Source organism: Homarus americanus, unplaced genomic scaffold (genome assembly GCF_018991925.1).
Source record: "Homarus americanus isolate GMGI-L3 unplaced genomic scaffold, GMGI_Hamer_2.0 scaffold55047, whole genome shotgun sequence".
In the NCBI taxonomy this organism is placed as follows: domain Eukaryota; kingdom Metazoa; phylum Arthropoda; class Malacostraca; order Decapoda; family Nephropidae; genus Homarus; species Homarus americanus.
The window spans coordinates 215,800-240,808 of record NW_024724199.1 but is presented as its reverse complement, the minus strand read 5'-3'; the positions used below and the strand labels follow the sequence as shown (position 1 = coordinate 240,808).

The following is a 25,009-nucleotide window of genomic DNA, read 5'->3' as shown; positions in this document are numbered from 1 at the left end:
TGGCGACCCACAAGCTGGTCCTCCTCTGAGCACCCTCACCAACCAGCTCTCTCTACATCACGCTTGTAACCACGCTGCCACTTCCCAGCACCAAGCTGCATTGTACATCCAATACAATATGTATACAGTGAGCACATTGTGAGTTTCCTTTCTCCATCCCATCCTGAGTGTGAACCCAAACATACCATACCCCACAACCCTACCTCTCACCTCTTATAAACAGGACAAATTTTATGGTTCCACATACTGCGCTGTATTGTCTCAGTATCTTACATAGAAAATAATACTAGTTGAGAGTCTAATCTTGCTTATAACTTTAGCTAAGGACACCAATCAGTGCAGTAGGTGATACAGAATATTATAACATGCAGTACCAGAGAAGAAAAGGTTAAAAGAAAGTCAATGTATTTCAATTATAGCTTAGTGGCTAAATAAGTGCAGCTTAAGATAAGTTAATTATAACTATACTGTATGTACAGCTGCCTACAGTAGTTCCTTTCCTCCCTGTTGTGTTCATTATATTAATAATGTAGACATGAGGTGACGGGAGTTATGACCTCACATGACAAGTCCTGCCACTGACGCCAGATTATAGGGGAGCAGGGTGTTAATAAGGACAGGTGAACACAGGTGCTGCCTCTGTCTGCAGGTGTAAAGAGAGGTGACTACAATTATGACATCACATGACAAGTGTTACCGTCATTGACACTTGTTTCATCAAAAGATAAAAACATAGACGTTCACTGTCACCCATAGACTCAATTTTATACTGTAACAGTTGCAAAACTGCATGCAACATCCCTGGTTCCACAATCATCCTGCTTACTTCTAGTCTCAGTTAATGATAAGTTTCGTAACGTTGAATCTTAACACTATTAAACGCTACTTAACAGGGGCGGGTCCAGGAATATCAATGGGGGGGTCCAAGAAATTGTAGGTAGGGGAACATAGCGAGCACAGCGAGCCCTTCCGACTCAGATGGTTTTTTTGGGGTGCGTTAAGATCCCCTCGGAAATTTTTTAAATCTGACCAATATCATGGGCATTTTGAGGACATATGCACTTGATATTAGGATAGTCTGAGGTCAATAGCAATTTCTTTTTACCTTACAAACACGCCTGAGTACAATACTGCATTAAATAAAAAGTACTGGAATGTGTGAACGGGGTGGTAATATTGACAATATTTACCTAAATTTTGCCAAGGCTTTAGACAGTGTACCCCACGAAAGGCTGAAAATCAAACTGGAAGGGTACAGAATTCCGGGAAATGTCCTAGCGTGGATAGAAGACTTTCTACATGACCGCAAGCAGTGTATGGTGATTAATGGCACGAAATAATCATCCGTACCTGTCACAAGCGGGGTACCACAGGGCAGTGTATTGGGCCCGCTGTTGTTTGTTTGTTTCATAAATGACATGCCTGACGTTGTACACTCCTCCATACAAATGTTTGCCGATGACGCCAAGGTATTTCAGGAAATCAAGAACCAAGCGGACTGTGAAAAGCTGCAGAAGGACCTCTGTGGTCTCCAAGAATGGTCGAAGAAATGGCTGCTGAGATTCAATGTCACGAAGTGTAAGAGGATGCACCTAGGGTGTACCAACGGTAAGGAGGCGTATCATTATGTCCCAACGGGATGAAGAAACTGCACTATTCGAGACTGAATGTGAGAAGGACCTAGGTGTGTATGTTGACAATGAGCTGAAGTTATCGGCCCATAGCGAGAAGGTAAATCAGGCAAATAAATTATTGTGTCTTATAAGAAGGTCGTTCACATATCTAGACGGTCCATCCCTCGTAACGATCTTCAAGAGTGATGTAACAAGACGGATCTTGTATGAAGAGGATTACATATGTAGGTAGAATATTTATAGTAAGAGGAATGTAAGAGAGGAAGAGTTTGGTAGCGTAGCCCGTTAGTTATTTACACCGTCAATACACTTATCTTATCTTATACGTCAATACACATCTATTACGTCCTTAAGGACGACTTCTCAAACACCACTTCGTTACAACTGATTATTAATTACGACAATGGCATGGACACATTAATAACACCTGGAGATGTTCGGGGTACTTGGTTCTAACTACAGGGGCGAACATAAACACCTGTAGAGTTCTGTAGGTTCTTATTAACGGAAATATACAAGGTGCGCTTACAAGCGCAGGTAGTCCTTACACTCCTATAGGGGTCAACTGACCTCACTCTGACCTCTCAGGCGACATGTGGTAAGTGGTATACTAGCAGCTTACAGATGTCGCCAGGCACATTTATCTAAGCGTGTGGTGACATGAAACAGGGGCATTGCCACACGCTACTGACTAGAGAAATAATGTGTATATATAGAGTACATACATGGTATACATACAACATACATAATATACATACACCTCCCCCCCCCCTATACGCTCATAGCAAAGTCTTGAGCGGACCTTTTCCTGTGGATCCGTTCTGAGCGTCGAGGGGCTTGTGGGGTGTGTGATGTTTGGTTCACACTCAGGATGGGATGGAGAAAGAAAACTCACAATGTGCTCTCATGTATACATATTGTATTGGATGTACAGTGCAGCTTGGTGCTGGGAAGTGGCAGCGTGATTACAAGCGTGATGTAGAGAGAGCTGGTTGGTGAGGATGCTCAGAGGAGGACCAGCTTGTGGGTCGCCATGCTCGCCGGCAGGAGCGAGGGCCGCCAGGCAGGAGGAGGAGGAGGAGGAGGAGGAGGTGTTGCTTGCTGGTTGGTGTAGGTAGAAAAGAGAGGTAGGTCACCACGAGGTCAGGTCTTATATAGCGGAGGTATGCGTGGCTTAATAGTTGACCTCCGTCATGTAAGGCGGCGCTGGTTGACTTAGACCACAAGGCATACACTGGGTAATTCGCGGGGTCGGCTACTCAGCGACAAACAGCGTTTGTAGGGGAGGTATCCACTACAGTACTCCCCCCTTCCCTCCAGGCGGTGTAGGAGACTTGTTGTCTGCAGGGTCGCATGGCACATGTGAGGCAGAACGGGCGGTGCATGCCACATGTGAGCCATAACGGCGAGGGCGTGGAAGAGCCGGCCGCTAGAGGAGACAACTGTCTAGATCAGTGGTTCTCAACCTTGTTTGCCCCATGCACCCCTTTCACCATATGTCAGAATGTCATTTCCCCCCTCCTTTCCAAGATTGTCTACCTCAAAAAGTGCATTCTAAATAATATGCATATAATACTGAAACTCCTTTATTTTTCCATATTAGTATCAGTTTTCCCCCCACCTGAAAACCTGAGGGGGGAAATCCCCCCCTGGTTGAGAACCCCTGGTCTAGATACACAATATCTGTGGGAGTAGAGAGGGAGAAAAAGGGTGTGTGGAGGCGATGAATGTTGTGCTTCCCTCACGGCAGGTACAGAGTCGTCAGATGCGCCTGCTGGGGTGTATGGGCCTGGGTCAGGAGCAGGGGCTGCGTCAGCAGGAGCAGAGGAGAGTCAGTGACAGCAGCAGGGTGCATGACAGCAGCAGGGTCCACGACAGCAGCAGGGTGCAGGACAGTAGCAGGGAGTACCTGAGGGAGAAAAGAGGGGTGTGTGGGTCCGCACTCAGGCGCATGGGCCACGTCGGGAGCAGGGGCTGCATCAGGAGGAGCGGCAGGGGGTACTGCTGGGCCGGGGGCGGCGTCTGAGGCAGGACGGGTGTATTGGGGTCGGTAGGACGTGGTGCTTGGGGCAGGAAGAGGAGCGGCTGTCTGCTTAGAGTAGCAGAGCTGCTCTAGGGTGTCTAACCTGCGGTGTAGAGACAGTAGCTGTAGAGCCGATGAGAGCTGCCTCTGCGTGGGTAAGCCAGTCTTCCATGTTGCTTGAAGACTGGGAGAGTGATCAGTTTCTCCTCCTACCTGTGTGAGTGGTCACTCCAGGGTCACCATTTGTGGAGTTATGAGATATTTGGGTTCACACTCAGGATGGGATGGAGAAAGGGAACTCACAGTGTGCTCTCTGTATACATATTATATTGGATGTACAATGCAGCTTGATGGCTGGTGCTGGGAAGTGGCAGCGTGGTTACAATCGTGATGTTGAGAGAGCTGGTTGGTGAGGGTGCTCAGAGGAGTACCAGCTTGTGGGTCGCCATGCTCGCCGGCGGGAGCGAGGGCCGCTAGGCAGAAGCGGAGTAGGTGGTGTTGCTTGCTGGTTGGTGTAGGTAGAAAAGAGAGGTAGGTCACCACGAGGTCAGGTCTTATATAGCGGAGGTAGGCGTGGCTTAATAGTTAATCTCCGTCATGTAAGGCGGCGCTGGTTGACCTAGACCACGAGGCATACACTGGGGAATTCGCGGGGTCGGCTACTTAGCAACAAACAGCGTTTGTAGGGAAGGTATCCACTACAGGCTTAATCACTGGGGGGGGGGGGGATATGGGACTCAGCACTGGTGATGGGGTCAGCGGAATGCGTTACGGGGCGGAGGAAACGGCGGTTCCTCCACCACACCCGACCGCTGGGTAACCGCACCTGGTAGTCCCGTGACCTACCGAGACCCATGACTACGCCCACCTTGTCCCAAAGTAGGGAGGTCGGGTCCTGGACATGGACTTGGGTGCCGACACTCAACCTGGGGAGAGGACGGGCGTGGTCGTTGTGGCGGGCGACAACGTCTTGAATACGTTCGGCGGCTCGGCGATCAAAATCCTTTGTCTTGGCCTGCCACTCCTTGGAGAAGGACTGAGGGTGAGCAGGGACACAAGAACGGAGGGGGCGTCCATACAAGACCTGGGCAGGGGAGCGTCCGGTGTAATTGGGTGTGTTGCGGAGCTCAAGGAGACCCTGGTCGAAGGCCTCGCTGTCAATATTCCCAGAAGGGGCCACTTTGAGGATGAGGTGCTTCAGGGATTTGACAGCAGCCTCAGCGTGGCCGTTGGACTGCGGGTAGTGAGGCGGTGACAACACATGCCGGACTCCCCATCGGTCGAGGAACGCAGCAAAGTCCCGGCTTGTGAACTGAGGCCCTCCGTCGGTTCGCAGGCACGCAGGAACGCTCACGTAACGGAAGTAGTGGCGGAACTTGCTGGTGGTGGCGGCAGATGTCGTATCCTTACCGCACTTGATGACAACCGGCCAACCAGAGAGACGGTCGACGATAACCAGGAAGGACTCTCCTGACACACAGAAAAAGTCGGCCGACACATACTCAAAGGGGCGGGTGGGGTTGTCGTCACTCATGAAGGGTTCCTGCTGCTGGCTGGGTTATAGTACGTGGCGGGGCTTACACACCTGGACAGCATTGGAGATGTCGGGGTCGATGCCAGGCCGGAACACAGTCTGTCTTGCACGCCGTTTGGTGGCCTCGGCTCCACGGTGACTGTCGTGGAGGCGAGCCAAGGCGTGGGGACGTGAAGCAGCAGGGACAACTACCGAAGGAGAGGTGTCACTGGCCAGAGGTAGGGGTAGGGCGGCAGCAGGGTAGTTGCTGCTCCCTTCGTGCACCCTGTTGGCGTATTTTACCTCGAGAATCGGTGTTGGGAAGTCCTGGGAGATGATGGCCAACTCTTGGCAATGTCTGTAGGACAGCAAAGGAGTCGGGACACCATTATGCACGTCAATCCAGGCTTGACACGACCTGTTGCCAAAGGTGACATGTGCCTAGAGTGAACCTAGGGCTGGGGCCATCTGTGAACCATCTGCCGTGATGCGGAGGTCCTTGGGAGGCGGTCCTAGATCGCTTGGAGAGAGCCCCAAGCATTGCAAATACTGGGGACCGATGACCGTAGCCTCAGCGCTGGTGTCGGGCAGCATCTCAAGACAGGATGACACATTGCTGTAGGTCACGATGATGCTGACGTGCTGGGGAACTTTGGTCCTGGGATGCTAGGAGTACACCCTCCTAATATGGGTCTGGCTTTGTCCGGGGTCGTCGTGCCTCTGATTTGACGACTGTGGGCGGCCCTCACTGGTGAAAGGGCGCTGCTGCTTCCGCCGACGCTGTCCCTTAGGTTTGTTGGTCGGACAACACTTGTCGTAATGGCCCAGACGACCACACACATTGCACTGGACGCGTTTGGCTGGGCACCGTACTGTAAGTGACCAGTGGCCCTTGCGGTCACAACTGTCACAGGTAGACTCGGCAGCTGGACACACCTGTGTTCCGTGCTGCCTACCACAGCTGTTGCAAAGGGAGCCGGGCGTGGGCGTGGTGGGCGTAGGCGTTGGGGCAGACGTCTTGTCTTTCTTGTATTGGGACATAGCCCGTACAGCTGTAGGGGGAGCGCGGATGGCAGAGGTAGCACACCTGGCAGCCTCATAGGAGTGACATACTGTCAATACATCCTTAAGAGAGGAGGAAGAGTCGAGGGAGGTGAGGCGTTGGACAAGCTCCTCGTCTTTAACACCCATCAGGATCACCTGCTTCAACTGGGTGTCCTCGCACTGCTGGTGATTACCGGGACATATGTCTATCTCTTCCGAGGCTCTCTTGAGTCGTACGTAGAAATCATCAAAAGTCTCGCCCTCCATCTGTCTACAGCTAAACACTTCCCTCCTGCGGAGAGCTTCATTCTGCTGACCATTGATGTGCCGTTCTAGAACATCCAGTACCTCCTCTACAGACAACAAAGACGTCGGGGGCACTTGCAACATATGTTCCAACACATGTTGTGTTCCCAAAGACAGGCACATACGTAGCTGAATGAGTTGTTTGGGCTGTGGCAAGCTCTGGAGATCCACCATTGTAGCATAATCAGTCCACCGTCGCCGCCACTCACGAAAAGTCTGGAAAGTCTCATCTGGCTTCAAGGTGGGTGGGGGTTGGACAACCACTTTGGTAGAGGGCGTTGACGAGGTATCTGAGCCAGTCGGTACCGGAGTAGTGGAAGGGCCAAGGGCTTGATTAGCAGTGAGGCTAGATATCAAAGCTGCAAACCTTTCGTTATCTTCCAATCTCCGTTGGTGGTCCTCAGCACATATTTTTGCTTCGTCCAGACGCCGCTCCTCCCTCATAAGCTTCATCAGAGCAATTATCTCTGAGGACGAGGCTGAGGGTCGAGGGGTGTGGCTGGGAGATGTGTTGGGAGAGGGTGGGGCGTCGCGCACTGACTGGTCATCCATCTCTGTAGAGCTGTCATCCGTCTAACTCATCCGGGCGCTAGGGACAACCCTGCGTGAGGCCCGGGGCATAATTACTTTATCTGTATATTGTATCTCAAATCAGTGTTGACCGGTCAGCCCGTCGTATCAACCAGATCTGAGACAACAAAATTAATTGAATACACAGATAAGTAACTTATATATATATATATATATAATATATATATGAAGTAATGACCGCAGTCAGTGTGTTAGTGCGTGGGTTGGTGTGTGTAGGCGCGGTGGAGTGCGGAGGGAGGCGGTGGGGGGTGAGCAGTGGGGGTAGTTACCCTCCAGGCAGCCGGGGACGGTCGCGCTGACTCCTCACAAATGCCCTATATCAGCCTTCCACCTTAGGGAATCCTTTAAAACAAGGACACACACTTTAACACTACACACACACACACGAGGGGCACTTAAAGACACTTCACAGGAAATTGCGGTCACTGCACACTGCTCAAAACTCGTTGGTCATTCAAACAAATTTTTGTGGGAGACAATGGCACGGATGACGGAGTTGACGGAGGAGATCTACCGGTCTTGATTTCACACGAACGCACTTATTTCCACTTAATCGATCACTTGATACTCACTGCGCCATGGAGATGTTCGGGGTACTTGGTTCCAACTACAAGGGCGAACATAAACACATGTAGAGTTCTGTAGGTTCTTATTAACGGAAATATACAAGGTGCGCTTACAAGCGCGGGTAGTCCTTACACTCCTATAGGGGTCAACTGACCTCACTCTGACCTCTCAGGCGACATGTGGTAAGTGGTATACTAGCAGCTTACAGATGTCGCCAGGCACATTTATCTAAACGTGTGGTGACATGAAACAGGGGCATTGCCACACGCTACTGACCAGAGAAATAATGTGTATATATAGAGTACATACATGGTATACATACAACATACATAATATACATACAACACCTTCTATCAAAGTTACTAGAACATTATATTTACGTTACTTGGACATTATATTACGTTACTAGGACATTATATTACGTTACTAGACACTGATTCTCGGACACAACATGAAATGAATACACTTCCCACGTAAGTAACTCATCCTATGGATAGCTCTGACAAAACTCACGTGACCTGTGGAAGGTCTGGCAGGGGATTCTGGGCTGTCTCTATGGGAGACTGCTTCGCTGGTGACAACTGGTGTCGGGAGGGAAGTCTCCCTTCCGACCGGAGGAAGGGCTTGCGTGATTCTCCTCCTGTGAGCGGGACTGGGCTGTGGTGGACCTCCTCCTGTGATGCCTCTGTGTGTGTCTCTGTCTCGTGAGGGAGGGAGGGCTACGACGTCCTATATATTGGGAGACGAGCCAGTAGATGATCACTAATGCGACTGGGTGGCGGCGAGGGGTCCCCTTACATTTGACCTCTCTAATGTAGGGTCAGGTCTGGACTTTTTCTGAGTTGTAAGTTGTTGTATATATTGGAGGAAGAGCCGGCAGGTGGCTTCTCCTTCTGACTGGGTGATTTGTAGCTCCTTGACTTGGGCTGCGAGGGGTCCCCTTACATTTGACCTCGCTAATGTAAGGTCAGGTCTGGACTTTTTCTGAGCCATAAGCTGTGGTCTGATAAATAAACCATCATTACAGTGAAGTGCTTCCTCATCTGGAGTACTGTCACCCCGTCTGGTCCCCGAGATATGCTAGGGACTGTCAGTTGGTTGAAAATGTTCAAAGGAGGGCCACCAGACTGGTGCCTGCACTTCGGCACCTCAGCTACCCTGAGAGATTGGAGCGCCTGAACTTGCCTAGCTTATACTACAGACGGGCAAGGGGAGACCCAATTGAGGTGTATAAGCATCTCAAGGGGCACTACTCAGTCGAGTGTCCTTACTTGGAGCTGGCGGACGCTCGCCCCACAAGGGGTCACAGCTCAAGATTGAAGAAGCCGCAAGTCCAGAAAACTGTGAGGGTAAACTTTTTCCGAGTGAGAGTTGTGAACTCTTGGAACAATCTACCAGAAAGTGTTGTGACGGCACCGAGTGTGAGCTCTTTCAAGACCAAACTTGACCAACACTGGAGCAGGTTCAGGTACATTCAGGAGCCGGTGCATGCCCAGTACTTGCCAACAGTGCGTAACTGAGACGTGACCGATCGCCCAAGCGGCTAACGAGTCGATCATTTGGTGAAGAGGATAAAAGAAAAGGAAAAGTAACTGAGACGTGACCGATCGCCCAAGCGGCTAACGAGCCGATCAGTGGTGAAGAGGATAAAAGAAAAGAGTGTAAAAATTTACCCATTATTCCAAATTTAGACTGGAAGCAACAAGGTTTCCTCCGGTTACTCCGGTTGTCTTATGCAAGAACAAATAAAGTTCATAACAAAGCAATAAAGAACGTATTACCAACAGTGAAATGGTTAATTAAAAAAATAAATAAAACGGTCAATTCTGTAGACTATTCTTATTTAGTATACAGTACATAGTTATACTGGTTTTCTGGAAATGAAATTGTTAACAGTTATTTAATTTCGGTACTACAGTAATTTATTACCGAGTTCTTAAGAAACCCTAAGGGTCCTTTGTTTTGATTTTTACAAACTATTATTGATTTCTATGTGGTTGTGTCTAACTCCAACCCTTTTCCGGAACTTTTAGGTTTTATTTTTCTTAAATGTGATTTTAGAGTTAACAAACACGCTATGGGTATCCATGATATATAATACGTATATGATATCAAATTATTTTCCATAATCCGTGGAATGCTGTTGGTGTAATTTTAATAGATTTACCATATAGTCATGAATATACAGGTAGATTTAATTCTATCTACCAAAACTTTCAGTAAATACTTATTTTATCGCATTTTAGTAGAATTTAATATAAGTAACGTGCCACAACAATATATACGTCCATACAGTATATATTTATTGTAAAGAACTGTGCTGAACCTTTACAAAGGGACGAGAAAATACTTATAACCTGTAGACTCAGACTGCCACGCTGACAAACTGTCCACATATCCACTTTAACATATGTACACCTAAATTATCACATATATTCAAATTTTTAATGAATCAAATAGGACAAATGTTAATTTTTTTCATATGTACATTATTCGTTCTTTATCATTTTTTTTAATATACTCTGGACGATAGTTATCAGAGAAGGACGATCCTGAGGCCGTTTGTTGTGTTGGCAGACCGAGGGCGAGTGTGGCCAGACTCATCCCCGGAACATTATATTCATGTTTTAGCGGTAGTATAGTGTCATTTTGACATAATGTGGTACAGTACAATATTACTGACCTTACTAGTGCAAATATCATGGGGGTTTTATGTCCCAGGAGTAGCTCCTGTAGAGTTCAAACGGAAAGATTCAGTGGAGGTGAAGGCTGTCAAAATGACTAGTTCACAAACCCAACTTCCTTATGAATATTACTCACTGCAGTTCTGTCGTCCTCGGAATGGGACCATATATAAATCAGAGAATCTTGGTGAAGTGTTACGTGGGGACAGAATTGTAAATACACCATATGATGTGAAAATGGCTGTTGACACCCCATGCAGACTGGTTTGTCATCAAATGTCAAAACCCATCGTTTGGACACAACAGGAAGCCAAGGAGGTGGCAGATAGGATCAGGCATGAGTACTATGTACATTTGTTGGTTGACAATCTACCATGTGCTACTAAGTTTATGATGGTGGAAACGCAAGAACAAGTTTACGAACGAGGTTACAAGCTTGGCTACATCTATGACAACAAGGTGTATATCAACAACCACCTCAAGTTCATTCTCTCCTACCACACTGATAATGATTTAGATTTCCGTGTGGTCAGGTTTGAGGTGGAGGAGTCCAGTGTTGATATCTCAGAATTAAAGGTATGTTATGTATCCATTACAGACAGGGTGGCAAAAAAACAACCATGGTTATTGCAAAAAAGAAAAAAGGTCAAACAAAGAAACAATGTTTTTTTTCTTGAGTTTTAACACAATCAGTTGCATTTATCTTTCATATTTCAATAAAGAACTGTGCAGTAGAGCATATTTTCATTATAAATTAGCTGAAAGACTATTTTACATTCCAAGTTTTCAGATTACAATGGAAATATTGGTAATGTCTGAGAACAGCACCACCACCAGACGCTGTTGTTCGATTTCATTAAATTTTTCCACAGGTGTTCTTATTATTAGCTATAGTAAGTATTTTAAAAGTTGCAACATTTACTAGAACCTAACAGAATCTGACCTAACCTACCTAACTTCCTTGCTGGAGGGCAGGGCTGCCATATTAAACAGACTAGACTAATTTTGATAGCTGGTACCAATGAAAGCAACTTTTTTGAAGTGTCGTGGTCCTAGTAGGTCGGTTGTAAACAAACTGAACAGACGACAACACGCGGTCTGACTGCACTTTTAGGGGGAGTAGTAGTTATGGTAAATAATTTCTTCACGTACCAAGAATGTAGACACTTGTTTTAGTGTAATCTGATCAGTTTTCACTGTGTTTTTCCCCGCAATTGATCTCATCCTTCATGCCCTGCTAACGACAGGTGATTTATGATTGTAGATACAGAAAACTAAAAAATGTATAAAAAATACATATAATTAAAGTAAAAAGTTGTCGCCTCTTTTAAAATATATTTTATAATGATAAGAATATTTGTGAAAAAAGTGAACAAAATCAAACAACTGGTGGTAATATTGTTTTCAAAAATTACCGAAATATTTGCAATACTCAGTATAAGCATGTCTTAATACAGCATAATACAACTACAGTTGTACCCCGATTTACGCGGTCAATTGAACCCACAGGGTACCGCGTTAAGTGAAATCCGCGTAAATGGAACAACAGAACATATGGGATTAATTCCAATAGAGACTGGCCCGACCCCCAAACTCCACTTTTTGACGACACACAACTATGTTGTAGTAAAAATTTTATCTTAACTTTATGATGGTATGAACAAACAAGTAATATTGAAGAGGTTAGGTTAGGAAAAATAAAGGTTAAGTTAGGAAAAATAAAGGTTAGGTTAGGAAAACTAATAGTTAGGTGTAACACTTACGTTAGTAGAAGACACACACTGCGCAACCTTACAGCGCGGCTTGCCCAGGCAGAGGGAGGGAGGAGGGAGAGGCGAGGCAGGCGGGAGCAGCGGGTGGGGCGAATCTAAAAATAGCGTCTCGAGCCGGACACTCTGCGCGTATATGGGTAGATGAACCGCGTTAAGTGAAAGTTCGGTTCTGGCGAGTCACCGCGTATATGAGAAATCGCGTTAAGTGAAACCGCGTAAAGCGGGGTACAACTGTAGTCTAAGGAATTTGTATCATTATTTTATCATAGAATTTCCTTTAGAATCACTAAAATCTTTTTCGGTAAAGGTGGGGCAGACGGTTAGCACCCAAATGCGTTTATATATTTTGTTCATATTTTCAGAGTTGTTTTTGGGATCATATTAACTAATAAAATTGCTACTACAGCTTTTTATTTTAATTATATGTATTTTTTTTTCCTTTCCTCTATCTACAATCATAAGTCACCTGTAGTGGGCAGGGCATGCAGGTTGAGGGAAATTGCCGGGTAAAACACAGCAAAAACCTGATCATATGATGTCTCTACCTGCTTTGTATGTGAATAAATTATATACCGTGAACATTCCGCCAAATATTCTGCAGTGTCAGCGTGTGTTGTCATCCGCTGTTTCAGTGCAACAACCGAACGTACTTTCACCTCCACAAAAAATTTTAAATTACTCTATGCCACTTCAAGATACAGTAGTTGCTTCCATTGGTACCAGGTATCAAAATAAGTTCTTTTTTCTAATGCCCCCCAGACCTCCTGACAGTAGAAGGAATTTACCTTAATTTTGAGGTTGCTTATTACACCACATTCAAAATGTGGTGGAAATAACTTTTTTTTTCTCTCATTTGTAAAACTACGCACACACACACTGGTATATTAAATAATAATTATGAGTTTAACATGTCTACTGTACTATTATCCATCTCAAATTGTATTAACTATTGTTTATTATCTGTTTTAGGGAACAGATGACCGCTGCTCCTTCCCTGATAAGCATAACCCACAAGAGGTAAAAGAAAGTGGAACTACCAATATTTTGTTCACATACTCAGTGGAATGGCAACAATCTAACGTACGATGGGCGTCTCGCTGGGACATCTACCTTCAGATGACGGATGTTCAGATACATTGGTTCTCCATCGTCAACTCCCTGGTCGTGGTGTTCTTCTTGTCAGGGATCCTCACCATGATCATGATTCGTACTCTGCGGCGTGATATAGCCAGGTTAGTGTGTGTTCTTGTTTTGCACAATGTGGAAAAAATAATTTTACAGCTACAGATCATCATTAAGTGACCTGCATTATTGCTTGACAGAATACTGTACTCCCATTAGAGCCTTCATTGTTTATGGGGCTATCTGGCTTTTTGAGGCTGTGCAGTGTTTAATCACATCAACAAGGGCGGATCCAGGGGGGGGGGGAGTCCTGGGGGTCCGGCCCCCCTCTTTTCTCCAGAAAGCTTCAATACTTTTTCTTTAATGCAACATTGTACTCAAGTATTTTTGTATAGTAAAAAGTATTTACTATTGACTTAAAAATATCTCCTAATATCAAGTGTGCATGGCTTCAAAATGGCTGCTAAGACAGAGGGACAGGATTGTGCCCTTTTGACCCAGGGTAGGCTCCTCTTGGGGGTTACTTCATGACTTGTCCTTGACATACCTCCACAGCTTGCTCCTTGTTCTGGATTCTTTGGCACAGTACAGGTTATCCCACCTCATAACACATCTAATTCAACTTACAGACCAATAGTCTTTCTTGGTCTCTTCAAAGTAGAGGTAGCCGCAAGAGATGTGTAGAACCTGGGGGAAATGCATCCCCCCCCTCCCCTCTACAATGGATTGGGGATTTCTTGTATACTGTAATCACCCCTGCCCCCTACAATTCATGTACTGTGATACAGAAGTAAAAATTGACAACCTGCAACGAATATTCTGTAATTCAATTTTTTTAATTTTTCTATTTTGAAGTTTAGGAATCATTCTCACTGAGAGGGTAGTCTGAGGTCAATCTCCAATGTTAGTTTTAAATTTAATCATGGCTGTGAGGTCAGCTTGAGTCAACCTTCTTGTGTGTCAGCAACAATGACAATGTCTTGCCAAGCCTGATTAAGACCTAACAGTGAAGTCAGAGTCAACACTTCACTTCATGTCATCATCAATCCCTTCCTCTGAAATGTGACAGCTAGTGACATCGGGGTCATCCTGCTTCCGGTCACAAAGGTTGACAATAATATTGTTAATGTTAGTGTCATGGGACAGCTTGTCAGATCATTTATAATAGGACAGTCCCAGCAAGTTGCTTCAGTTCTCGAAGACACATCTTAATGTGAACTTGTAGTTCTACTTCACTGGAAGACTTCTGATTATAAGGTAAGAAACAATCAAACAAATTTTGTACAAAAAAATATATTTTGTTATGATTATGTTCGGAGGCACATTTCTACCCTATCTTGAAAGTTATCCACTCCTCTTCAGTCACTACAAATCTATGCCAATGGATAGCAGGATTGCTTGCTTGTTGTTTCCAGTCATGGTTATACAGTTTAACATATAAAATCTTGCAAAAATCACAGAAGCCGCAACTAGGTCCATGAATGAAACAAGGGACATGGGAGGCTGGGAAGAACCTCAGGTAGTGTGGGGAGCACATAATGGGTGTGCTGCATCTCTATGCCACTGCTGCTTGAAGTAGTGACAGCAGCTGGTGAACTTTAAATAAAAATAAAAAAATCTTTAAAATTATGCAGTTTATATACTGTATTAAGAAAAAAATATTACTATGTCAGTGGGAGTTGGGTGAAAAGAACTATTCAGGAACAACATAAATAGAGGATCTACTGTATTGCAGTTCACAAAAACATTTGTAGCAAGGCGAGAGCAGTGGGGTTATTGCTGCTATATTTTGAAGTGACAGACTGCTTGTGTGGATTGTAGGAGGGAAAATTGAGAAGACTACATATTTATAAGAAAAGTAGTTTTATGGATTTGTGAGAATTTCTTTGCTTGTGGAATGCATCCCCATAAGAAGTTAACTTAAATAAACAACTGTTTGCTAGAGAATATGACACTGCAGAACAAAATATATTCTCATTCTCTAGAGGGACTCCTGTGTTTTGTGTAAAGAATAGATGGTGTCAGATTTTCAGTTACTGAAGTTTGTTGTTTATTTTTTTTTTTTTTTCAGATACAATGCTGATGAGAGTTTGGAAGAAACTTTGGAGGAATCTGGGTGGAAACTGGTGCACGGTGATGTCTTTCGACCGCCGCGCTATCCCAAGCTCTTCTCAGCCCTCGTTGGCTCAGGTGTTCAGATCTTTTGTATGGCACTCATTACCATTATTTTGGCAATGTTTGGAATGCTCTCGCCAGCCTCACGCGGTGCTCTCATGACTGCAGGCATCTTACTTTATGTCTTCATGGGTCTTATTGCTGGCTACATGTCAGGTAGACTGTACCGCACTCTACGTGGTCAGCAGTGGAAGTCAGCAGCCTTTTGGACGGCCACACTTTACCCAGCCTTTGTCTTTGTCACTGGTTTCTTCTTGAATTTCTTCATATGGGGGAAGCGGTCTAGTGGAGCTGTACCATTCACAACTATGATGGCTCTGTTGTCTCTGTGGGTCTGCATTTTGGTACCACTCACTTTCATTGGTTACTACTTTGGGTTTAGAAAACAGCCTTATGAGCATCCTGTGCGCACCAACCAAATACCACGACAAGTGCCAGAGCAAGTTTGGTACATGCATCCTATGTTATGCTTGCTTACAGCAGGAGTACTGCCTTTTGGAGCCATGTTTATTGAATTGTTCTTTATTTTTTCTGCAATTTGGGAGAACCAATTTTATTACTTATTTGGATTTTTGTTCCTAGTATTTTTGATCCTTGTCATCTCTTGTGGTCAGATCAGTGTGGTGATGGTGTACTTTCAATTATGTGGTGAAGACTATCACTGGTGGTGGCGCAGCCTTATCACATCTGGAGGGTCAGCTGTATATGTTGCTGCCTACTCCATCTTTTACTTGACCACCAAGTTAGAGATTACAGAGTTTGTTCCACTCTTGCTGTATTTTGGCTATACCACTATCATGGTCATGACTTTCTGGTTACTTACTGGTACTATTGGCTTTTATGCTGCATATATTTTCATCAGGAATATTTATGGGGCAGTTAAAATAGACTGAGATCCTCATTTGTCTGACTTAATTCATCTTTCAAGGGAGAAGTAGGTTACCTGCTCATTCCCGTTGTGCTACAGACAAGTATCAAACTTGTTAAATGGTAATACAGTATATTATATTTTAAGTTTTCTGAAAATTAATCCAGTTGTTTAAGGAATCATATTTATATTTCATATTAATTATGGCCACTTTGTTATTTAGATGTAGGGTTTTATTAAGTAGGTCATAATACAAATTTATGGAATTATTTTCATTGCAATGAGTGAATTTGTGTAGAATGGCAAATTCCAGTATGATGACTAATATGTAACAGGATTTCTTGTTTCTGAATTAAGAACACTGTACCAGCCCAGTGCAAAGACCGGTTACCCTCAAAAGATGAAATGTTACACCAAGGAATCCCAGTTCATTCAAAGCTATTCCTTACACTAAAATTTATTACCAAAGAATTAATTTCTCAAAGAAAATTGACATAATGTGATGTGATATTTTCCTGATATGCCTGATAAGGAAGGAAACAATGGGTTGAATTTTTAGGTGAGCATACAGTATTCTCTGATTAAGATTTAAGTTTTAATCATTACATCTGAGCCAACTAGCTCGTAGCTTATAAGTTAATAAGCTAATGAGTTTGTCTTTGGTGTATAATGTAAGAAATGAACAGCCTTGAGTGTATCACAGGAAGTTAAATTTTGGTAACAACTTCATCACTGAAGATCAAACCTAAGTACTGTAATATACCACCACATCAACAATAAACAAACAAATATTCATTCAAATACACTACATTACACTACTTTATCATGCATGCTTTGTCCAATCAATATGAGTGCTCTTATGTCACAAAATGCTTTATGACAATAACCTGTTAAGGCAAAGGGATCAAAATTGTCTTTTGAAGAATTATTTAATTTTTTACAGTCAAGTATTAAGGAAAACAGTAAACTTTTATATTTGCATTAACTATGTCATTAATATTTTACTCTACTTACTTTTTTAATTATAAAATATTTGTTTTTATTTTGGTATTTTGAGGTAAATGTTTAGGTTGATAGAGGTTTAATGGACACCAGGATACGAGTTGGTTAGAATTAGTCTAAACAGTGGCATAATTATTATCAAGGATCCTAAGATGTAGTTAACCAATTGAATCCTATCTATGGAGCATTGCACAGTCGAGCAGTACTGTACCACCTTGTGCACCTAAAATGTGGTTTGGCGCGAGTGATTCCACATCACTCTTGATTTTAACATACACACAAACACACACTGTCAAAAAAATAACATATTCTTAGTAAAATTAACAATAACAGGGGCACAAATATACCAATGTGTTGGATTGTGTGGTAGACTACTTCATAAGGTTGTTACCTGTTGATTGCATCTCAGTCATTTGTTCCTGATAATCAAAGCTAGAAGTGAAACATACTCGATCGTGAAAATATCTTTAAAGTTTTTATTAAAATGAGCTTTTAAATGCTAAGTCTTAATGAAAATAACAATATGGTTATGACACCTTTTTTTAGTTGCTGGTTATTGGTTGTTATTAGACACTGGGCTAATAAAGTGCAGTACACTTGGAATTTTCATCATGGCTTTACTAAAGGGTTGTAATTGCCACATTTTGTAGAGGCCCTTTGAACAATACAGTATTTGTGATTTCTTTTTCTTATTAATAAGAAATCTTATCACAAAATTGGCTTGGTGTTGCGTGATAGAACGCTCTTTTGTGTGTTATTAGTTTTATAAAGAAAAACCTTCATTTGTACAGACTCCATAATGTACTGTATCTGTTGTACAGTAGACAATGTTTTTTTCATTCAAGGGCTTTGAATTGTCAAAAATTTAATGCACAAGTGATTTGTAAGTGAATTTTTAATGCTCCACATTAATGTCTTTTGCAACTTTTCCAAACCTTTTGCTTCCATTTTGAAACAGGTTCAAATGCATTTAAAGAACTTCCTTTACTCATTTTACATTATTTAATTCTGTTATAGTTATGCAGGTGAACTAGATTTGAAAGTCCTGATTGTACTTTGTACTGTTACATCTGTTTGATATTTACTTTTATCAACAAAGTACCTTTTAAAGCCCTTGCCTTATTTTGAACTTCAGATTCAATTTGTTGCTGATGAATTTTTCTTTCTCAAGAGTGCACTTATTGTAAGTTGATGTGGAAATATGCATATTTGATATTTATTTTCATCAATGACATTCCATTCTTTGTGTATTGATGATTTACCTTGGATACACTGTTTTTGGGACTGATTTAAATTATGACACCTCAAAAGAAGGGTGACTAAGAACTAGTTAGAAGCTGTGTCAGTGCAGGCTGGTTAGTGCTTATAGTTTCATCACGACTTACCATTGTATTTAAGAGTACCGTTTGGACCTCAAAAGCTACACTGCACTGGTTTATAGGTAATAAAGTTAAAATTCTATTAAATTCATTGTTTGTTTTGGTGATTGCTTTAATTTGAAAACAAAATTGAGAATATCATTGCAGCACTTTAACCTGGCTGCAGATTCGCTTGGGGTGACTGTTCATTGCTGCTCAACAGAAGTCTTGATAAGTCTGCCAGAGCTGGCTGACACAGCTGAAAATGCATAGTCTAATGCAGTCATCCTCCAGCAACCTTAAATCTTTATAATGCCTGGAGTTTGAATGTATAAGACACTATATGTGGAATTCAGGAGAAAGATAATTTTTTGGGGTTTATATGGAGTAAATGATTTGAAGAGGTGCAAGCTGTGCACTGAAGCCAGATATAAATTTGGCTTTGGAATATTTTTTTTAAAGAATGAATGGCAGAGTTTGTGAAATGTTTCTTACATTCTCATACTGTAAGATTATGTACTGTATTCCTTTTTGCTTGAAAGACTGATGATTGTGTCAGTAATCATCATACATGTGATTTACATGAACACAGCACATTGTTGCATTTCAACCAAATGTGGTAACTTAGGATGCATAACATAGTGTTTTCAACCTTTGATTTTATGATATTTTTTACAACTAACTTTCTCCCTATCTCTCTTGCCATTTATTGTAGATACAAAGTGTCATAAATGGATATTCCTTTGTTATGAAATTACCGGTATTTATACTGTATTAATTGGAGTTGAATATGTGCTGATTCTTTTGAACCAATGTATTCTACAATGTTATTATTTAGATTTTTTTCTTTTCTTTTTTTCGATTTTCAATGCACTTTGTGATATTAAAATGAGTAAATAATGATGGCAATTTTATTATACATTTAACTGCTTTCAATACACTGATTTAATAACGTATGTATAGTACTGTATTGATGTATATAGACTCTAATGAATTTTCTACTGTATTCTTTTATAAGTTGGTGTCAGTCAAAGGAGACTTGTTTTCATCATTTAAGACTGAAAACTTATTCAGTATTGCTGCTACAACAAATTGTATATGTAGATAATTATTTCCTTGTTTGTTATCGATACTGGAGTTCCAATAACAGGCCTCGACCATCTCGCCACATGGGGCTAGTCTTTCTCTCGAGAATCCCCATCCAAGGTGATGGCTGTCAGGAAAAGTTCCAGGTTTCCCTCTCCATATACTGTATACCTCCTTTTCCTTCTCTATTCCCTTCCCTGTTTTCTCCATATTATTTTGTTCTACCTTCTTTACCATGCAGTCTCTCTCTTCACACTGCATTGGTACATTGCCCCATATATCCTCTTTATTATCCTGCTCTGTCCTCTCCTCCTGCATCCTTCTCTTATGTCCAGACCATCTTAGCAAACCTTTCCTCACCCATTATACCACTCCACAATGTGATGTACCAGTATTTTGTTATTACTTATTGTAGTTGTTATATAGTACTGGATATTTTTATTTATTTATTATTGTTTTTTATGGTGTCTGAATATTCTGATTCCTTATTTCAATATTCTGTTCTTTCTGTGTTTAGCTTATTCATTTGTATTATGTATATACCGTACTGTATATTATTCCAGCTTCATTTCTGCAGTTATTTTACTGTCACTATATATTTAATGAGTTCTCAATGAGGATAGTTCACAACTTAGTACTTAGTGTTAAAGGAAGGGAGAGTTTTGGAGGCAGGTAGTGGAGGAGCAAGGGAAGAGGGGAATTAGAGAGAAGTATGGTGTTGGGACAACGATGAAGGTTATGACATGCTAGATTCTCACACTTGATAACTATACTCCATTGCTGAACACTTGGGACAGTTCAACTGGGATTATTTGGTACTTAAATTTACAACATATTCTGGGTAGATGTAATTACAGTATATAGGAGAATTATACACGCATGTAAGGTTTACACTTGTTATTGCTGTATAATAGGAAACTTACTTATGTACCACACATGGAGAATCATTTATATGGCTAGGTCTCTGCCACAACAAGGACTCTTGTAGGGTGTCTGCAATACAAGTTGTTGTTTTCAAGTTCAAAGCTAGAATCTCACTGTGCAGGCTGATTGATGCTTTTTAACTGTAACTGGGAAGGTGTGTCCCAAAGTTTTTTCCAGGTCTCTAACATTCCCATGGGCTAACCCTATAATTCTGGGCTGCTGTTGTTTAATGGGTTAATGTAAAGTCTGCCTCCTAAGGTCATAGTACAGTACACCCCCACAGCATACATTCTCACAGTCTGGACCATTGTTAGACCTATGATCGTAATTCTTATTCTTTGAGAGGCCAACACATGGATCTCTTAGACTAGGCTGTTGTGAAAGCATTTGCTGTCCACATACACACACACACAGAGCCATGTTGCAAAAATTTACTTTCTCTACCGTTCCAAACATCTCGTACACTTCACCCTCAGGATCCCTTTGATATGCCTTATGCAATTTCACCGTAATTCCCATATTATTTAGGTTCATTTGGTGCCGGGTCAATAAAAAATTATCATAAATAATCAATTTTCCCCCCAAAAAAGAATCCAACACTCAACCCAGTGAGTCATTACGTCATATAGATTCCTGGTGGTTTGTTTACAGAGCACAAACAGCTGATCGTCCTAGCTCCCTCACCAGTCCTCTCCAACACTTAGTAAATAGTACTGTAGTGTATTTATCAGCACTTAATAAATAATATTGCAGTGTATTTAACAGCAGTTAGTAAATAATATTGTAGTGTATTATGCATCTGCATATTCCCTGGTTTATTCATTATTCGGTTGTCAAAAGTGTGCAAGCAGCCAAATCGAGTCATGTATCACTCAAAGGTAATAAATAATGTTAAAAATGTATATATCCATATCAAATATTATGCAGCGCAGTATGTTATAGTAACCCTGTTGTAAGCTGAAAGCTCTCACTCCAGGAATCCATCCTAAGTGAATACCTTCTGTTACAGCTTATTTTTTTATTTTAAAGTCAAATTACAAATTTATATTGTATTGTTTTCTACAATTTAAGATGTTATATTAATCATGATGAATCACACACCACATACTTAATGTGTTATCTCTTGTACTTAGTAACAGTAGCTCTTGTTAGGCCTACAGCAAATGTGTTTAAACCACTGTATATTATTCAGTGATCAAGTGTTGTTCTTTTCATAAGAATTAAAAAAAAAATTAAATACCCATTTCTTAAAATACGGTATTCTACTTTATTTTACCCATTTCTTAAGAACTTTAAGTATCTCTGTTAAAGAAAATACAGTACAGTACATACTCTACATAAAAAGTTAACGTAAATGAGGGTAAGTCGCGAGATACAGCACACGATATGATACATACAAAAGCAGGACTCGGACTGAGACGTGCCGCGCAACACCCACTCACCGACATTCAACTGCACATACTGTACAAACACAAACCATTTGAACTGATACTGGATTTTCTGGACTTTCTTATATATTTCTGGTGAATGGAGGGGAGGTCCGGAGCACCTCAGGTGAACTGTAGATCAATCATATAATGGTGGTGACAAATATTAAGTTACATGGCTACGCTAAGTGTTATTACGTCTCAGTAGTGCCTCAAATTTATGGAGCACACCAATGATGTGTTTTATGTGTACAGTCTCTCCTCGACTTACAACGGGGTTCCGTCCTAACGACCAGGTCGTCAGTCAAAAAGGCGAAAATAATACATAGACATTCTAAAATGGGTGTCTCTTTTTCTTCTCAGCACCACGAGAACTCTCACTTTTACGCTTGCCAGCTATTTTAAATGGAATTACAAATGAAAATTTTGTCAGTACACAACGCAATCACTAACGTCGGGACTCGAAAATACTTACCGGTAATGTGAAAATTATTTTATACGACCATGGCTGTCGTATGTCCAGGTTGTCGTAAGTCGAGGAGAGACTGTATTTGCTAAATACAGTATAATATATTAAATGTACCCAAGATTCACACGTAACAATATCCACCACTAAATACTGTAAACAAATACAAGTGATCTACAAAAACAAATATTTACAACAAACATTGTGAAGAGTTATGATAGATACAATAGACATTGGCTTTGGAAGCACTTGTATGGTCATTGGGACGGTGTCTAATATTGGCTACATGGAAGAATGATGTATCTGGTTATGGGCTGTTTGTATGATGGAAGATAACTCACTTGTGTTTGGAAGGAGATTCGACAATTGGTGGTGGTTCAATAAATGGTACCGTAGTGGTTCATGAATTGGTGGATGGATAAGTAGGTGGTGGTTCAATGACTTGTGATGGGATGGTGATGGCTCGGGGAGGAGGGAATATGGGAGATGATGGGACCCTTGATTGTTGGGCAGGGGATGGCCTATTGATCGATGGTGGAATAAGAGGTGGAGGAAGAGGAGGTGGGGTGGACTCAGAAAAAAATTTGAGGTGTAAGCCTTTTGGTTCTGGGTTAGAGGTACGGAGCTGGTTCCTTTGATGCCACAGATACCAGAATATGCCGGAAGTGGTGAAGAAGACTGTTAGTAACCCAGTCGCTATCTTCCATGCAGCTGTGTGTATTGCATCTGTAGGCCATAACATAAGCATATTACTGTCAACTTTCTAAAGGATACTTAGAGTGGCACATGGTACCTATCAATTGGATATAGAGTACAGTACAATAGTTAAGTCATACCAAAATTAATCATATTGGTACAGTATATATGTTTAGATGCTAAAGTGTGGTGGGAGCTGAGAGTAAAATAATATAATAAAGATTAAAATTAAATAGACTGAAATAGCAGAAAGAAGGTCAAAGAAACTTCAAGTTAACAGAGGAGTCCGTTAATTTAATAAGATGTCTAAGGTTATCGCTTAGTTTTAGTCATTAACCCTTAGATTTTGGTTCACGTTGCATGACGTTTTGTATTTTCGCAGTACCCCGATGTGGGCTTGGATAGATTATGTTGCGAAGTAGGCATTTATCTTTCACTTATGTGAGTCTCCCAGTCTCTGTTCTCAGTAGCTTCTCAGCTTTTGTGATGTAGGGAACTCGCCTTTGGATTTTATGTGCCTCATCCCATGTTTCTATCCCCAGATTTGTGATCAATTACTAGAGGCAGTAATAATAATTGTAAACAGTGTAAATAGTAATAACATAATAAAACAAGTGTCCTGCACCTCGCACTGCCTACAAATCAGTGTTGTTTATCTGGTACTAATAACCTTACCTCATTGCATCACACAAATACCACTTCATGTGCATTCGCGACTCTTCCTAGCTCCTGTGATGCTAATTCGTGATAAGGACATGTATTTCTTTACAGTATTGATACTGTATTTAAATTTTTTTAAACTTTATTACTACAACACGACAGACCTGTGTGGGGCGGTTTACACCATGTCAGTAGTCCACCTTCCTCCAGTGAGATGGTTATGCCAGTGACTTTCGGGAAGTAGATGTTTGTTGGGTTTTCCAAAATTTGCTGACCATCAACTCTCACCTGCTGGCACAACAATATCTTATAAAAGCATAAATGCAATGTAAAGTTGCCTTACAAGGACACTTCATATCTTGTATACTGCCTCACCAGGACAGTCCCTCACCAAAATACTCCAACTATATTCAAGACATTACCTGATTTGAACATTGCTTTACCAGGACTTTCCTACACAAATACAGTCTCACAAGTAAACTGCCACACAAACACAGCCTCACAAGTAAACTGCTTCACAAAGCCTCACAAGTATACTGTCTCACTTGAACTTTGCCACATAGGCACACTGTGGGAGCATATACAGTACTATGTGTGTCTGTGTGTGGGGGAGAGCTGTGGGAAGGTGTGTGTATGGGGCCACAGGAGGTAGTGCGAGAGGTGGGGTGTGTGGGAGAGGGGGGTGCAGTGTCGAGGATCTCAGCCTCCCCCTATCAGGCCAAGCTATGAGCTGCATTATTGTTATTTTTGAACTTTTACTTATTGGAAAGATACTGTATATGTAATTATTATTATTATTATTTTTTTTTTTAAGCTTTGTTACACACACACAATTTTTCATACAAAATGTGAAAAAATAAAGAAAGGTTTGTCATAAGGTAAAAAAAATAAAGGAAATAAACATTTCTTATGAGCACAGGAGTTAGTAAATGCATAATGGGAGGAGGAAGAGAGGGCAGGGTCTGGAATCATAGCCTCTTCAGTCTCCGTGTCCCCCTGTAGTGAAACTACAGTATTGCCAACTGGCAATGCGGTATGTTATTTTTTTATTATTTTTATTTGTTCCTCAAATTTACTGGTACAGTACAACT

The 25,009-nt window shown here is 42.0% G+C and overlaps 1 protein-coding gene across 1 annotated transcript; it reads left to right on the top strand.

The window, feature by feature from the left end:
• The first annotated feature begins 10,224 nt into the window (after positions 1 to 10,224).
• Positions 10,225 to 19,560, top strand: LOC121864083 (transmembrane 9 superfamily member 4-like). The gene is made up of 3 exons (XM_042362991.1): positions 10,225 to 10,938; positions 13,104 to 13,366; positions 15,328 to 19,560. Exons 1-3 carry the CDS (start codon positions 10,336 to 10,338, stop codon positions 16,322 to 16,324), a joined length of 1,863 nt encoding a protein of 620 aa, XP_042218925.1. The 5' UTR covers positions 10,225 to 10,335; the 3' UTR covers positions 16,325 to 19,560.
• Positions 19,561 to 25,009: the final 5,449 nt, after the last annotated feature.

Bases quoted from the DNA above. Each gene is read 5' to 3' on its own strand.
- LOC121864083 (XM_042362991.1), top strand. From the start codon at position 10,336: ATGTGGTACAGTACAATATTACTGACCTTACTAGTGCAAATATCATGG. The intron at 10,939-13,103 runs GTATGTTATGTA...TATCTGTTTTAG, and splicing joins TTGATATCTCAGAATTAAAG to GGAACAGATGACCGCTGCTC. The intron at 13,367-15,327 runs GTTAGTGTGTGT...TTTTTTTTTCAG, and splicing joins CTGCGGCGTGATATAGCCAG to ATACAATGCTGATGAGAGTT.